Source organism: Cardiocondyla obscurior, linkage group LG04 (genome assembly GCF_019399895.1).
Source record: "Cardiocondyla obscurior isolate alpha-2009 linkage group LG04, Cobs3.1, whole genome shotgun sequence".
NCBI lineage: Eukaryota > Metazoa > Arthropoda > Insecta > Hymenoptera > Formicidae > Cardiocondyla > Cardiocondyla obscurior.
This window is the reverse complement of record NC_091867.1, coordinates 1,912,667-1,928,924: the sequence shown is the minus strand read 5'-3', so window position 1 is coordinate 1,928,924 and position 16,258 is coordinate 1,912,667. Positions and strand designations below refer to the sequence as shown.

Below are 16,258 nucleotides of genomic sequence, written 5' to 3'. Positions count from 1 at the left end.
CACCGTCACTTGGACAAACTGAATTCTTTGGACGGTAAAAAGCTTTCTTTAGGGCAACAACTCCCTGTAGAGAAACTTTTCGCGATGACTTAAAATGTTTCGCGGACGTATTTTTAAAGGATATCTATGTATTTTAATTTACATATCGAAATTACTATCTACAGAATTTTGTAATACTAGACATCGTAAGAGTGCGCTTTGCGCGCGTTATTTACTTTTACTTCTCCGTTAAAGAAAATTGTTTAACACGGGTTTTTTTTTTATAAGATAATAAAGATAGAGATCACCGGAAAAAATAATAAGTTATAAATTAAATTGGTAAGTGAGTTTGATATTTTTTTTTATGAAAATATATTATTTTTCAGTGATCGAAGATCAGGCTACTCAGAACACGATAAACGCGGATGGAGATGCAGAGAACTCGGCAAATAAAGACGAAAGTAAATAATTAAGTATTAAATTTCTTAATAAGATCTTGAATTTTAGTTAACGTATATATTTATGTGTAAATAATTTTTTAATGTAGATAACGAAGAAGAGGATGAAGACGAAGATGAGGAGGAAGAGGAAGAAAGGAAAACTGTTTTGAAAGAAACTGATTTTAAATTGGATGAATTTCTTCAAAGGTGAGATAGTGCGGCAATCAAGTGTTCCTAGATCTATTGATTTTTGAGTTTCAAGATAAAATTTTGTTAAAACTTAGTTCTTCGAGTTATAACTTTACTTTAAAATTTAACAAAAATAAGATTTTTATTATTTGTTCGAATTTTTCAAGCTCTCTCGTCACGATTTATAATTCCGAATCAGCGAAAGATATGCGACTAGACATGAAATAATATCTTTGTAAAAAGTGATATATCATTCGTAGGTTCGCCAACGTAAAAGTCGTCAAGGCTTTAGCGCTGCTATTGCACCAGTTTGAAAGCAACACGGTCGAAGTAAATCACTATGTAATAAAAATGTTACATCGGATTGCTTGGGATTGCAAAATGCCGGCTATGATATTTCAAGCGTCCGTATTTCGGATTTTTCAACGTATCCTCGAATCAAAGGATCCTACACATAAGGTAGTAATACATATGGAGTAATTTACATAGCTAACTTGCACTGGCTATCTAAAATGTTTTGCGGACTCGCGCAGTCGCTAACGTTATACTTCTGGTATTGTCCAGGCGATGCGTCCCAGATTTCCTTTCCTTCGCGGCGTCGCGTTTTATCGCTCTCCGCACATAATAAGAACATAGATAAGATTTTGCTATTTCTTAGCTAGCGATAAAAATTCTTTTTCCTTTCTTGTATCGCGCGATAAATTTCACCGCCGAGCTTTTATTGCATCCTTGTATTGAGCGTAATGGTCCACAAAAGTGGACTCGTCGAGAGCGCCAGAAAAATCGATTTTTGCTTTAGGAGCTCCAAAAGTTCGCGGTCTTCATAATCCGCCGTTTCGTCGAAGTCGCCGAAAAGAACCGGAAGTCGTACATGGAGCTGCTCTTCTGGAAGACTACTCGCGACGCGACAGAAATCGTAAATGGTTACAATGCGGAAACGTCTAACGAGAAAGTTTCACGGAAGGTATGGACGGAGGTGGAAGAGGACGAGCTGCGCACCCTCTTCATGGAGCATCAGACTAACAAATATCCTCAAGGTAAACTCTTTATATCGCCCATTTCTCACGGAGGAGTCTCGTGCACACGTCGTTGAACTCGATAAATTAGTGCCTTTTACGAGAACGTGTCCAAAATACAGAGCTTTTTATTACGTAATTGATCAAGGGATATGAGTGGCTCAGTATTAAGTTTAATCTACAGTTCCTTTCAGATTTAACTCTTATCTAAATTAGTAACATGTGTATTTTACTTTAAGTATTTAAAAATAAGAAAAATATTAATGAACTAAATTACTTATGTGATAACTATACATTTTTAGACGTAATCGATTGGCTGCTGGAGCACTTAATCAATGAAACTCGAACGCGACGCACCATCATCAAGAAACTAAAGGAGATGTGTTTGATTGTCAACTCTAAGGTAAACATTGTTTTCATTTTTTCTCGCACAATAATCTTTTAAGCGGTAAAAGGAAAGCGTTTTAAAATCTCTTTCGATAGTAACTTATTCATTTTGATATTTATTTCACGAAGGAACGGCCTGAAAAGCTGTTTTAGCAAACAAATTTTTATACTTCTACTCGCTAAAAAAGTAACGGTCCTCGCGGCAGTCCCCGTTGCGCTCCGTCTGACAAGATCAATGATTTACGAGAATCTTGAAACGGCGGGGAGAGGCCGCTTGCTTGCGTGCGGCCTCGAAAATAAGTTTCTAGACTGCCTCCGCTGACGGGGTGAACATATGCAAAAAAATGGAGCCGGGAATTGCTGCAGGAACTGTAAATTCTCTGGAGACAATACCTCTCGACGGGGTGAGACTTTTCCACCCTCGTTTCTACGTTTCTTTTCCTTTTACCGCCGCGTAAGACTCCCGACGCGAGCTGCGTATTCCTTCTTTCTATTCTACCGTCTCTTCTCTCTGCATGTGGTGGATAATTCTATGTATGCTCGCGTGTATGCGCGTACGTGCGTGCGACCCCTTCGTCAACTCTGGCGCGGCTCTAAAACCGGCGGTTCCTTCAGAAAAGCTATCGTTTTGTTTGCCTTCTGCTTTACGACATACGTATAAACATTTGCATCAACCCTTCGGGCCACGAAAACGCAGAGGGAACGTCACCCGAACGCTTTGTGTTTGTCGAACTGTAAATACGCGTGTTACGCCCGGGTGTGTTTTATAACGTTTTGTTTCGACAATGAAAGCGAATTGAAATACTTAATTTGCTTTCACGAAATTAGCACCCAGTTTATCGCAATCTCGATAATATTTAATATTGACTTTACAACTAGTGTAACATTTTTTTTTTCTTTTTTTTTTTAAGTTGCTAACTTTTCGCAAAGAAACGTCCCAAGGAATATATATTAATCTTCTTGTACTTGGAAGCGTTCCTTTTCTCTTCGTTATAACTCTTTTCTTCTGGAAATACACGGTGCAATACGGTGATAAAGCATGGGAATGCGTTAATCAAGGTTCTTATTGCGGCAGAGGAGTTGCTAACTAGTTACTGGCTTATTTAAAACTTGAAATTAATTGAGTTTGTAGGGAAGCTTCTAACAAGGAAAAAAGCACGGCGGCGGATAAGCAATGCGATACACAATGCCGAATCTTATTCTACTGCGCTTTTTGCGGGTGAAACGGTGACGTAAGAAAATTCAGCAAAACTCTGTGCGTTTGACAGACGTCAGCGTTTTTTTTTAGCGCAGTGATAATTATTTTAAAGCAAAATACTAATCGACCGTTCGCGGAACCTTTGTTCGAAATACGCGACTTTCAGTCGTTTCAAATGAAAGCTTTTGTTCAAGCAAACCATATTTAACGCGAGTAATTGTTTTGTCGTGGGGAAAAAAAAAAGAAATTAAAAATACGAAGTATGATTAATTTTTCGATAACGTTTCACGGGTATTAATCAGCGATTGGGGAAGAGAGGAAGAAAAAAAATATTTGTTTCACCCTCCGATCTTAATTCGCTATTAATCAAAAGCGTGCAGTCATCGGCGAAAAGAGGGTGGCTACGTCGGCGGAAACATTTCCTCCGACGTATTATCGATTCCTCAGTGCGAGGCCTTCCGGCGGAAAGGCTTAGTCGCGGAAGCGTTTCATTTAAATAATTTCATGCGTGAGTACGTTTCGTCTCGTCGGGCGAAGAGCGGCGCAGTCGAAGACCCCGAGAGTACGGCCGAGTATTCCATTTGACATTCATTTAGTCCGCGGTAGTCGCGCAATATTGCTCTGATGGCCATTTAAGGGCCCTCGTTTCGCCGAGGGTGGAACGTAATCGCTGGAAAACGAGCGACCCAGCTTCTTCTTCTTTTTAAATACGCCTACTGACTTAGAAGCTTCTCCTGAGATTATACGCGGTACGCTTTGTATCATCAAGCCTGGAGATTATGCGCATGCAAAGTGCCCTCCCGCGAAGATTATAGGGGTCGAATGACTGGGTGATAATTTATATATACATGCATATTTATAAAAATATTGATATTCATTTTACCGCGGTACTGTTCTGATTATTTGACTATTCATTTATCGTCGAATTATTCTTAAATGCGAAATACAATTTGTCGAATTTTGCACAGCGACTAGCTCGTATAATTGATTGTCTGATATCGATTGCTTTAGAAAGTTAATCTCAGGAAAGTTAATTATAATTACGTCTAATATTGCGACAATTTAAAAATAAGTTCTAAATATGCTAATTATTTTTTATCACGAGCGACGTACGTGGTCTGACCTATTTTCTTAAATCTTGTAATTAATTAGGGTGTGCGAGCGGAGGTACAAAAGAGATTACCTAAGGAGTGGTCTGAGGAAGAAATCGCCCAGCTTACGGAACTTTGGACACAGTTAAAAGATGATGATGGTAAGTTATTTAAAAAATTAATTTTCTCCGAACTAATTTTAAATCATAAATTTCTTTTTTCAAATACTTTATGTGATCTAAAGATATAAATAATTGGATTATTGACTTAAAACTCAGTTCATTTATATTTCTGGCCAATAATTTATGAGGCCATTAAATTATCAAAATTAATTACAATTATTAATCATTAGTAAATAGTACAAAGAAATATAGTTTGCAACTCGAGTGACGGCAATATAAATTTCTCGCTAACCCGGCAGCGTATTGTAGTAATTGCCGTTTATCGTAATTTGTAATTTATCTGTGAATCATATGCGCCAAAAATGGCCTTAACCCAATTCCCGATATAAATTTTCGCGATAGAAGTTCGCCATAAATTTCGCCGTTAATTCTAGCCGGTTACTCGCGTTCCGAAACTGTTGAAATATTTCGCGAATGCGAAATTCGTGCGAGAATTCGTTAACACCGGAACGATTCCTAGGATTTAATTAAGCTCCGAACATCGGACACGCTTGGCTGCTTGTAGTAATAATTTCGAATCCACCGGGACGAACGAAGAATAATATCCTTCCTGACAGAGACATTTTCAGAAAAGTCTTGTAAAACTTGTTTCATTTTCATACGAATTCGCCGCTCTCCATAACTTTTAATCTCCGAAGTCGCTTCCACGCCAAGCGTAATTCTCAAATGTCCACGAAATGTCAAGGGCATTTTTCTTGGCCCTCCCCTCCCTTCTCCTTCAAAAATTTCCGCAAAGTGTTTTATTCCGTCTTGTTCTTCCTCCGCGATTGTTAACCTTAGAACTCCCAGCGGGCGCACAAAAGTATCCGCAAAAATGTTACGCCGTAAGAAAGATAATTTCTTTTTAAATTAAGTTTGTTCCATAACGAATCTTCCAAATACAGATGGCACGAGTAATATGAGCTTTACGCTTAATATCGGAATCGCGTTTATACGTAAGGTACCTCGTAATCTTCCGAGAAGTTAAATTATAAGTTCGTAAAGACCGACGAGCAATTGACTTATAAATACATTTCGTCGACGCGAAATAAAGTCCCGTCCCTTTAGATAAAGTCCGTCCGTGTCCCTCCCTTCGTAAGCTCTAATTGATTTAACTTTGAATCCCTTCAAAATCCCCTGACAGTCGTCGCGACTTTCCCTCGCGCGCGATTCTTCCGCGGAAAACAAAGGAAAAAAAAAAAAAAGAAGAAGAAAAAAAACCCACCCTATCGTTCGCGTTGTGCTGCTTCCTGATGACGCTATAAAAATCGAAACTACCGCTGTGCCTTCTTTCGACAGATCCCGTGGATTTGATTTTCACCGGACTTAGAATAAAGCGGCCGAAGCCGAAGATCAAGGAGAAGCTCCTAGAATTAGGATTGGCGCGGGATCGCAAGGAGCTACACAAAAAGCGGTCCAGAAAAAGCAACCAGGGTGAGTATACCTATTCGTTCTTCCTCCCTCATCACGATCCGGTCTGAAGCATCCCTTGTTCCGGCCAATCCCATCCCATTCCATTCGCATCTGTCTTTCTTACTATCCTCCGATCCCGCGACTATTCCCATTCGATCAGTCTTCTAGTAACGCGATTGCCGGCGACTGCATAGAGCGACTCGCTTTCAACGGGGAAAGCGAAACGACGAGGATATTGAGGGAGAAATACGAGGAAAGAAGCGAGAAGGAGTAAAGATCAATTTGTACAGGATTCTTCTCGCTCTCCTATCCCGATTTCTTACGGGTCGGGGAAAGGAATAAGAAAAAAAAAAGGGAAAAAAAAAACAAAAAAATAAACCTTTTGTCGATATTACCCGTAGAGACAAGTTCGTTCGTATGTTTGCAAGATCGTTTCTGTTTTCTTTCCTTATTTTGCGCGAAGTCCGCGAGAATTTTTAGCCATGTGCACAAGCGGTTCTACTCTTCGATTCTAATATTACGAAGATAAGCGATACTATACGGGTTCAATATTTTATTTTATTTTATTTTATTTTTATTTTTTTTTATTAAAGTATTCAATATTTTATCGCAAAAAACGACGTTTTAGTTGTGAATAAGGAATGTTAATTTATAAATTTCAATATCCAATTACGCCACAGATAGCATGTGCAATCTGTACAATCGTGATAAATATTATTATGTGTTTTTATTAAATTATTAAAATATTAAAGTTCTTATTTGCTCAATCGGTTGCGCAGGATTTCGCACGATAAAAAGTTATTATAGAATCGGAATGCGCTGCAAGGCCTATATTATTTCCATGATTTAAACTTATTGGACTGCTAAACATTCGCATGATATAATATTACTCATGCTATATAGCGAATAGTATAATTAATTTTCAAAACGTTCGCATAGATGCATTCGCGCGTTGTGGAAACAACGATAAATACCTTTTGCGTTTTCAGTATTTTAGAATAATTGAATGGAGTTACATACCTTTTTGACGAGAAGGGCAGCAAAAGGTTCGCTCGTCGCGTGGTACGTTGTGTGTACGATTTCCGCTTCAGAAATGTGGCGAAGACCACGCTCGACTTCGGACCGTTGTTTACATTCCTCGGGCGGCCTCGCAGCAACTAAAACCCACTGCAAAACAATTTCACATTGATTATTCCGGCAAATATTATTTTGAATATTATTTTAATGCTTCGTGATCACTATCGGTTTCGTGATACTACAAAATACTTACTCTAGAGATTGCTCCATCGATGCGTAATGTTTCTCCGCGGTCTTGTTCTTCTTCTCCTCACGTTGCCGAATGCTGACCGGATTATCGACGATGGCACGTTCGCTTCTCTTCTGAACATTCGGCGCGTATTAAAACCCGCGTCAGCCATCTTGTGCAGCAGGGCATCGGCCTGACCGCGCGCGCGAGTCGCGCGCGTCACCAAGAAATTAGTTGTAGGTCGCGCGATTGTCGTAGGTTCGCACGATTATTGAAACTCGCGTCAGTCATCTTGTGCAGCAGCAGGGCATCGGCCTGACCGCGCGCGCAAGTCACGCGCGTCACCAAAAAGTTAGTCGTAGATTCGCGCGATTGTCGTAGGTTCGCGCGCTTAGCTGTGTGCAGTCGGACACTGTCCTCGATCGGTGAAGGCGCGAGAGAGATGGAAAATAGGTCACTGGCACATCAGCTGAGGCATTGAGTAACCTGCTTGAGGAATATCTCTATCCTTGTCTGCGCATGGCCAGCCGTCGTTTGGCGAGTATTTAACCTATACCTGTTTCGCTCGCGACGTACCGTGTTGTACCCTGAAAGACAGATATGGCATTTGCTTCGACGACGGCGGCTAGCATAAGTGATTTCGTGGTGTGCGTCGAGTTACACACGGAGCGCCGGAGCACGTATGCAGCGAAGCACCGGTCACGGAGGACTGAGGGGGAATGCGCTCCCCTACTACCTCCCTCGTTCTCAGCGGCCGAGGGAGGGGATCGAGCGAGAGAAGCAACGTGATCGAAGGCCTTTACCGTTGCGAACGCCATATTCGTCTCTCCGCGTATGTACGTATCAACTTGTGCCGATTATTACACTCATAATTACACTCGATACATTAATCACGAGTCTGTAACCGTAAGATGAGCCGCCGTCGACCAAGCCTTCGACTAAACTACCCGATAGGTTAGGTAACTTTCGGCACTGCTAATGATATTTCTGCCAGCCGTGCGCGGAAATTCCACGGCCGGCAGTAAACGCTGGCAACGAAAAAGATTAATTTCCGATCGGGCTTGCTTGGAGCTTGTTCGAATAGGGCATAAATCAATTGTTCGTACATGTCCTGGCAATCTTTCCACAGACGCGAATACAATTAACGCGTAAATGGCGATAGAACTTTACTTCAAAGACATCAACACTTTTTCGCAAGTGATTTCCACCAAATATCTTTCCCACTGAATTTAATATCAATTTTCTCCGTTGCAAACCAAAATATTTGCTGTAAATTAAAAAATTACAGGCACCAAATCACAGCAAACATTCAATACAGTCGTATACATAACGCATTACTCAATTTTTATAGAAAAATACAGATATATAAAGATAAAACATTTGTACATCTCTCTTATTTAACGCGATAGGTTATCAACTATTTAAAGCTGCGCTCTGATTTTCCTTTTTTCTCTTTTTTTTAAATATTCAAAATAATATTTACCTTCTACCTCAACTTTTGTTGTTTATGCCTGATGCTTATAACGACATCGTCGCGGAATATCAATCTTGTTATTTAATATTGGCTGCGAATTCCAGCCGCACTTTCGCCGCTCTTGGACCAATATCACTCACCTTAGCTTCCTATCATGGCACCGGAAGGAATTTCATATTTATCATGGATATTGTTTTTCTCCTGTACTCCTTATTTGTATTCAATGCATTGAGATAGCTCATATCATAGATATACAGCTGCGAGATGAAGCATTGCCGAGAAGTTTCGGTTCACCTTATGTCTCTTTGAAATAACATTTTCCCTCAGCGTCTCGTTTTGATGCAATCTCACTATCCCATATGGGACTACTCGGTTGAAAAAATGCGATTGCTTTTTATAATAGACAGGATATATACATGCGATGTGTGCATATACGTACGTGCAACTAAAATTCCAAAATATATTTATGTCAAATGTAATAACAAATTTTTCACCGCGAGGAGAAACACGAAACGGGACTGGATAAGCTGAAATTTATAAATCGCGCGGGATTGGAGTTTAGAAAATGCACTTTCGTATCTTTCTATTAAAACTTGGTGCTTTTCGCGCTAAAGTTAGAAAGAGGGTTTAAATTCGACGTTGCAGATTTTATATATCCTTTAATATATATTATGCATGAGATTTATTTAATGTTACACGAAATATCTCGCGTAGACGCGCGACATTGCACGGCGGGGTGCGCTTTGCACACGTTGATGAACGTTCGCTTGAGAAGGGTTCACATCGTTTCCATGCATTGTGCGCAAAGGTAAATCGTCGTGGGAAACGCAGGCTGCCAGTAATTCTGACGGGAACGAAAGTTCAGCCACCGACGACGGAGACGGCGAAGAAACTCGAAAATCCTCGGTGCGCGGCGGAGCGTCCCGGCGAGGCGAGGAGCCGACGAAAAAGAAGCAACGGAACAGACGAAAGCAACCGACGATGGTTTACACGAATGCACAATTATCCGGCCTCCTGAAGGACGTCATCGACAGAAGTAAGTATCGCTGACCACGCACGGCTTTTCCATTCGGGACGTGCGCCCCGCGTTTTTGTGATTAATGAAAGCGCACTTGTCGCGAGAGAGTGGCGCGTGCAACGCATGTTCCTCGCTCCCTTCGCGGAGGATAAATCTTCCCTTTTGCCGGCGAAAAGGGAGGACAGCGATGATTTGCCGAAGCCATTATGCGGAAAAAAAAGGGAACGATGACTTGCCAGGAAAAAAAAGCAGCTTCTCAAGTCGCTGTTTGGGGTCTGTCAGCACGTGGCGAGTTTCGGGAATCTTACAAAAAAGAAGCTGTTTTTTTTTCAGAGGTGATTTATCAATCCAATCCAGTTATGCGGACCCATCTCTATTCTGTGAATAATACGTAAATAATGTAGACATTTACGTTGTTTATAAAGTTTAAAAACTTCGCCTGGTATTCTGTTCTTTCTCGAGATATCCTTCGGCTATTATGAAAGGGAACGAGCGTATAATTAACTTTAATAAGTAAATGTGAGCCACTAACGGGAGAAAATTAATTGGGGAGAATCTTTTGAAAAAAATTTTTTTATGGTAAATCAGATATGAGAGAGGCGGTGGAGTGGATCAACGAGTCCCTACAAGACTCTTTGGAAGATCGTGACGAGGAGAGCTCCGAGGGCATACCCTTGGTACCGCTGACAGATTACTCATCGGCTGCGATGGATTCACCGAGTTTTCAAAAGCTCCTTCGCGCCCTGGGATTCGTGCCACCGGCTGATGCCCAGGAATCTTATTGGCGTATCCCGGCGAATATGCTTACAAGCACGCTTCAGAAACGCTACAAACTTATTGCAAACGCTTTAGCCGGTGAATTTATTATTGCGGGTAAGTGAATTAACAAATTTGAATATAAAATTTAACTGATTACTTATATAAAAACGTATTATAGAAACGCATAACGATCAATCCGACGTGGATGAAAAAACGGACGACAGTGAAGATGATACCAATGTGTTTGAGAATGTTAAAAAATTCTTTGCACCTAAAGGTTAGTAAAATTATATTGTTTTATTTGGTGATTTTATTTGAAAAGATATACCGCTATACGGATCATTTATTGTGTTATTATTAATTAGTTTGTCATTGATTTATTGAAATTAAATATTATGGTTTAACAGCATTCTTTTGAAATATCATCTAGAGCCAGCAACTCTGCTAAATTGAGATAAATTATGCAGCCTATGTTGAAACATACCATGCCTTGCTCTTGCACGTAAAACCTATAAAAGAAATGCAAACGTGTAACGTTGAATTATTTTTAGAACCAGAACCGTCGACTTCGAAACAATCAGCATCATATACTGACACTCAATTATTACATAATTCCAAAACGATATTGACTGTAAGTGAAGAAAGCGATGAAACAGAGGCTATTGAAGAAAATGATGTAACGAAAAACGCAGTAAAAGCGAATAAAGGTACGTTGCTTTCAATTAATTTAGTTAGTCTAATGAACAAAGCGCACAAAGTAACATATTCTCGCCCTCTGTTACTCGAGCCAGCAAACAGTTTCTTTACCGCAATTTACCGACCAATAAACTTGTCGAGTCAAACTCTTAGATATTGAAAATAACGTTTGTAATAATATATGTATAATTGTTAGGAAACGCTGGCAACACACGACACCGAGTAAGAGTGATGGTCGATGACTCTTCCGAATCTGAAATGGAAATTGAAAAGGACATCGATGATAAGAACGGTAACATATTGTATGCCGATAAAAATTTTTTTTTCTGGCCACGCATTAACCGCATATTTCCATATTTTTTACAGATGACACAAAAAGAGATAGAGCCGATTCTTTGTCTGATACGGATAAACCGTCTGCTAAAAAACGTCGATTGCTCGATAGTGATGAGGAGGCAGAGCCCGTGGAAAACGATTATAACGAGATAAATGGCGCTCCCGTAATATTTAGTGATGATGAAGAATCAGTGTCCCATCGACGATCGGAACGTTCTACATTATCTCGCATAATAATCAGCGACGAAGAAGATTAAAGTGAATGTGTTGTTCTCTGAGGTATTTAAAATATTCTAAAACGTTTAAAGTGTTAAAATATATTTAAACATATTTTTTAATACGTATTGAATTGAAGAATAGTAACTATAGCAACAATTAAATTAGAACATTTTGTTTAGTATCTTTTTACGATAAATAGATTTGCTAAGCTTGAAACTTATAATAAAATTGAAAGGATATTGAAAGTGTTGACAATAGGAATGTTAATGATAATTAATAGGTTTAGGTACTATTTTAACAAACATGAATTTGTTTTATAACTTAATTTTAAGAATCTTAGTTTTAATGTCGTTAGCTTCCGTTGGAAAGGCATTGTTCGCGAATCGTACAGGCATCGGCTTTATCCACAGACGCTGGTACTAGAACTTACATACTAAGCGTCATAAGGTTGATCAAGGTTTCACATGTTCCTCCCCGTGATACGCCCTTATGGACAATTGGTAGCACCCTGGCGTACACTTCAGGGTGCCAAGAAAAACAGTTCCCGCAAAGCGTTCACATTTCGCCAAGTAACGACTAGGAGAATATGCGTGCGCGATGGTGCCAGGCGGTGAACGGTGTCTTCGTCGGTATCGCTAGCAGCGGGTCATTGACTTCTCACCGGCCACACAACCGCCCGGGCACTTCTGCACCGGGCCTACAGTCGTCACGTTCAGTAACTTTAACCTTCTCGATCGCATGTTTCCCGCTTCGGCGGTTGGTCAATGCGGCTGACTTTACGTCTTTTGATGGGCAGGTGAGGAGTCTTGGCGAGTGTTAACGATACGTACGTGTGCATCGAGACGTAATCGCGCGACGAAAGACCAGACCTCGCCGCCTTTTCCGATGCCCATCTTCGACGGCCACGCGAAACGACGCGTAATGTCAACGCGCAAGAATATTCACGACTGGCCATGTACGATCAGGGAATCATGCTGGGCCAAGAATCGCGAAAAACGCCTAGCCGCGAATCTAGCCGCGAATATATTGTTGCGTATGATAAGATGAGAAATCTCGGAGCATAAACTTACATGCATATAATTAGTCAATAGGCATTTAGTACTTACATCTTTATTTCTTTATTTTTCTTTATTTTTAATTCTTATACTACTTTATTATTTTATCATCACTTTAATGTATTTATACATCTTAATTATTTTATCGTTTATCTTCTTTATTGCTTTATTTAATTTAGATAACGCATCGAATAACAAGAAGACCAAATTATTTTTTATTTCTTATTTCTTTTTATACGTCTAATTTTTCTATTTTCTTATAAATATATTCCACGGATATATCATCTTATCATACTATATTTTTTACATTATATTTTTATTGCTCTTTTATTATTTATCATCTTACTCTTTTCTCGTCTTTATTTTATACGTTACAGATTGTATATATTTATTTCTTTTTATTTATTTTATTGATTTAGTCGTCGCTTTTATTACTATAAATCGGATTTCAATACGAGTACGGACGCCACGCAGTCCCGTAATAGTAGCGAGCAGTAAATAGAATCTAGTGGCATCTGAGTAGAAACAGCTGTATCCACTTATGCCCGCGTCTAAAGCGGTAACTAGAGGCCACCGATCATCATCTTCGTCACTATAGAACGGCGAGATTCCAGAAGGGTGACCACGTGCATTCTAATCTCAACTTTTGGATGCTAGGCATACATAATGCAGCAGAAAGTGAGCTGCCGCGGCGAGTCCACTCGCGGAAACCAGGCTGCCTCGTCAGGACGTGTAGCCGCCGTGATAAGATAACATGCAGAAGAGTTGGTAGACCTTAGCCAACGCGCTCTCATAATTTCCTGGTAGAAGCGCGGGCTTCTTATACGGTTGTAGGTGGATGGCATCTCCTCTCTCTTTGTGCACGGTATCCCCTCTCTCGGGTTTCCCTTTCCGTTCAGTCCCTCCACGTTCCTCTCCGTACACTTGGCATTCTTAGCTAGGCACGACGTGATGAAACGGCACGAAATGACTTAAAAGCGAACCGGATTATTATGAGAAATTTATTAATTTGAAGCAAACATTAATAATTATTTCTTTTACATATCTAAATTACTGAAGATTGTTTAATTTGGTTTTTACATTCAATTTTGTTATAGTAAAATGGTACAAAAGTGGAATATTTTTTAACGCGCAGTTATTTGTAGGATATAGACATCGATTAAAACATAAAACTACAAAGTGATATTGATCAAACCTTTATATGAAAAATAGAGATATAGAGATAGATTAATTTTAATTTATTTATTTGAACCAGAGACAGTGCGCAACATCACACAAGTTGACATTGACATACTCATTATCTGCAAAATAAATTCACAATATGCATTATATTGCGTTATAATCTTGAAGCCAAGAAAACAAAAATTGAAAGTATACAAGTATAGTCGTTTTTATATCAATTAATATTGTCTTAATTAAAATTAAAATTGTACGATATGTTTGAAAGGTATCATAATTTTGCTTACAACTCTGAAAGTTTCTAATGAGAGAACGTAAAATGGACCACCAGTTAAAACAATTGGTTTCTGTGCTCGCATCATAATAATTTGCACTAATTGATAAATATTACGACGTCTTGATTGTTTTCCTAAGTATGCTCCTTTTTCAAAATCCATAAAGTTCTCCCATTCGCAAAAATATACTGAATGAGCAATTTGCAAGCCCTCAAATAATATAAAAATTAAAATCAATGTAATGGTATATGTATATGTACGATATTTGTGGACTTATCATATTTTCTTATGTAAAGGAAACTAACCAGAAATTGAAGTTGAGTGGCAAATAAGCAAAAGACATACAATTCAAAAGCGGAACATAAAAAGTATTCAAACAGAGACCATAACTTCAAAATAGACTCCATATCGATCTATCGAAATGTAAATTTTGTAGTAGGGCTTTTTGAGTGTTCGCAGAATTAAGTACAATTGACACTCGCATCAATGCAATTGAAATTCATTAATTTTTTTAATGAGGTGAAACTCTAAGCATATTTACAGAAAAGGTAAATTTTTTTTTATTCCATACATGACGTTTTATTGTTTGAGTGTCACGTATATTTCGAGAATTTTTCAAATGACTTATAATTTAATCATTTCAATTTCAGCATTGCATGTACGGAATATTGAACTCGTCAAATCAGCGTATTTTCGAAGACTTTGTAGAATAATTCGTACCGCAATTTCAATCGTTGACGCCTCAAATGAAACTAAACAGAGAACAGCTAACGTTTCGATGCATTGCACAAACATTGTTGGACTGCTAAAGGCTTGTAACATTTTTAAAAATCTAAAAATACACAAGTTTTGTAAGTATAATTAACGATAAATTATTTTAAATTTATGATATGCAATATATCGTGTATAAAAAATTTGTCTATATATAATTTTGCTATATAATGTTTTAATGAAAGTATTACTTTATAATTGCTGTATGACAGTTAACGCAGTTCTTTAATTCAGTCTCAAGAGTGAGCATTGCCTCAGTCTCTGGCATTCTATAATTTACAAGTACTTTATTTTTACTATTAAAGAGAGTTTATTTTAGTATACTTGATATAAATCATACTTATCAATATTGTTTTTCATTAATATAGCGTTGATAAATTGAAATTGTGCACAGATGACCATCAGCATGGTGATGTAAAAACCGTCGTAACAAATGATTCCAAATGCAGGAGCTATTCCACCCATTACTTGCATGATATAAAGGTAACCGTAATTATGAATATCATTAGTGTTCAGCGGATACCACCCAATAAACGGTAAATTTCTTTGTTTGAATGTAGTATTAATCGAATATATTTGATTGGAAACCCATTCTAAAAGTAATGGATTGGCACACCAATGTAAGACGCCGTAAATGCAAGTGAATATCCAGCACCACATGAAAATATTGGAATATTTACGCGCGGATTCCATTTCACTTCTATGTATTTGATATGCTGATAAAAGGATCTTCATTAACAATTGTAATACACAAAAGTAATAATTTTAATATTAGTTAATGAAAAATTGTGCGGATTACGTTTCTGCTGAGTTAATGTGCAAAGTGCTTTGCAAATATTTATTATGTTTTAGTAAATAAATTATGTACCCTCTTCACTTCTATTGATCTTTTGACAAAGAACGTGACACATTTTTAACTGCTTTACTAGATCGACGATTTCCCTGTTTTTCCATATGAAATAACACCATTTTATTAAACCTACCGCATGCATACCGATCACCCCAATAATATTAGCAAATACTTTCAGGTCATTACTCATCGTGAGTGCCGCTATTTCTGGTAAGAGGAGAAAAAGATTCATCAATAAGAAAAAAATCGTCACTCCTGTTGAAAGCAAATTTTGGAGTGGCGATAATGACCTGACGGGCCAAATGCAAGCGTATTCGAGTATCCGGAGCAGGTACTCGATGTAGTACTCTAAAGAAATCGGATCCTTTCTCTCGTGCGCTTTATCGTCCTCGTCTTTATGATCCATGCTCCCAAGAAAGAGAAGAGAAGGAGAAGAAGACATATCTGAAAAATTTAAAACGAAGAACCGTCTTTTTGCGCAAGAGTGCAACGTCCGGCTTGCGTTT

General features: G+C 38.6%; 2 protein-coding genes across 6 annotated transcripts in view; one reads left to right on the top strand and one right to left on the bottom strand.

Annotated features, from left to right (window-relative positions):
- Timeout (circadian regulator timeout) overlaps window positions 1–15,387 on the top strand; it is a 103,294-nt gene extending 87,907 nt beyond the window's left edge. For 4 of the 5 annotated variants that reach the window (XM_070654900.1, XM_070654902.1, XM_070654899.1 and 1 more), the window contains exons 16-28: window positions 366–440; window positions 527–626; window positions 869–1,067; window positions 1,408–1,645; window positions 1,927–2,027; window positions 4,362–4,461; window positions 5,761–5,895; window positions 9,403–9,630; window positions 10,201–10,485; window positions 10,550–10,648; window positions 10,923–11,078; window positions 11,264–11,359; window positions 11,434–13,825. In XM_070654900.1, coding sequence (XP_070511001.1) covers window positions 366–440; window positions 527–626; window positions 869–1,067; window positions 1,408–1,645; window positions 1,927–2,027; window positions 4,362–4,461; window positions 5,761–5,895; window positions 9,403–9,630; window positions 10,201–10,485; window positions 10,550–10,648; window positions 10,923–11,078; window positions 11,264–11,359; window positions 11,434–11,660 — 2,039 coding nt within the window. In that variant the 3' untranslated portion in view covers window positions 11,661–13,825. Of the gene's footprint in view, window positions 1–365; window positions 441–526; window positions 627–868; window positions 1,068–1,407; window positions 1,646–1,926; window positions 2,028–4,361; window positions 4,462–5,760; window positions 5,896–9,402; window positions 9,631–10,200; window positions 10,486–10,549; window positions 10,649–10,922; window positions 11,079–11,263; window positions 11,360–11,433; window positions 13,826–15,296 lie in introns of those variants that run through there. The other variant, XM_070654901.1, reaches the window with a different exon arrangement.
- Window positions 13,846–16,194, bottom strand: LOC139101633 (odorant receptor 83a-like). The gene is made up of 7 exons (XM_070654930.1): window positions 15,771–16,194; window positions 15,243–15,618; window positions 15,094–15,171; window positions 14,852–14,963; window positions 14,437–14,544; window positions 14,144–14,341; window positions 13,846–13,978 (listed from the first exon to the last, which is right to left on the bottom strand). The coding sequence occupies exons 1-7, from the start codon at window positions 16,192–16,194 to the stop codon at window positions 13,916–13,918; spliced, it is 1,359 nt and encodes a 452-aa protein (XP_070511031.1). The 3' UTR covers window positions 13,846–13,915.
- Between the last annotated feature and the right edge of the window lie 64 nt (window positions 16,195–16,258).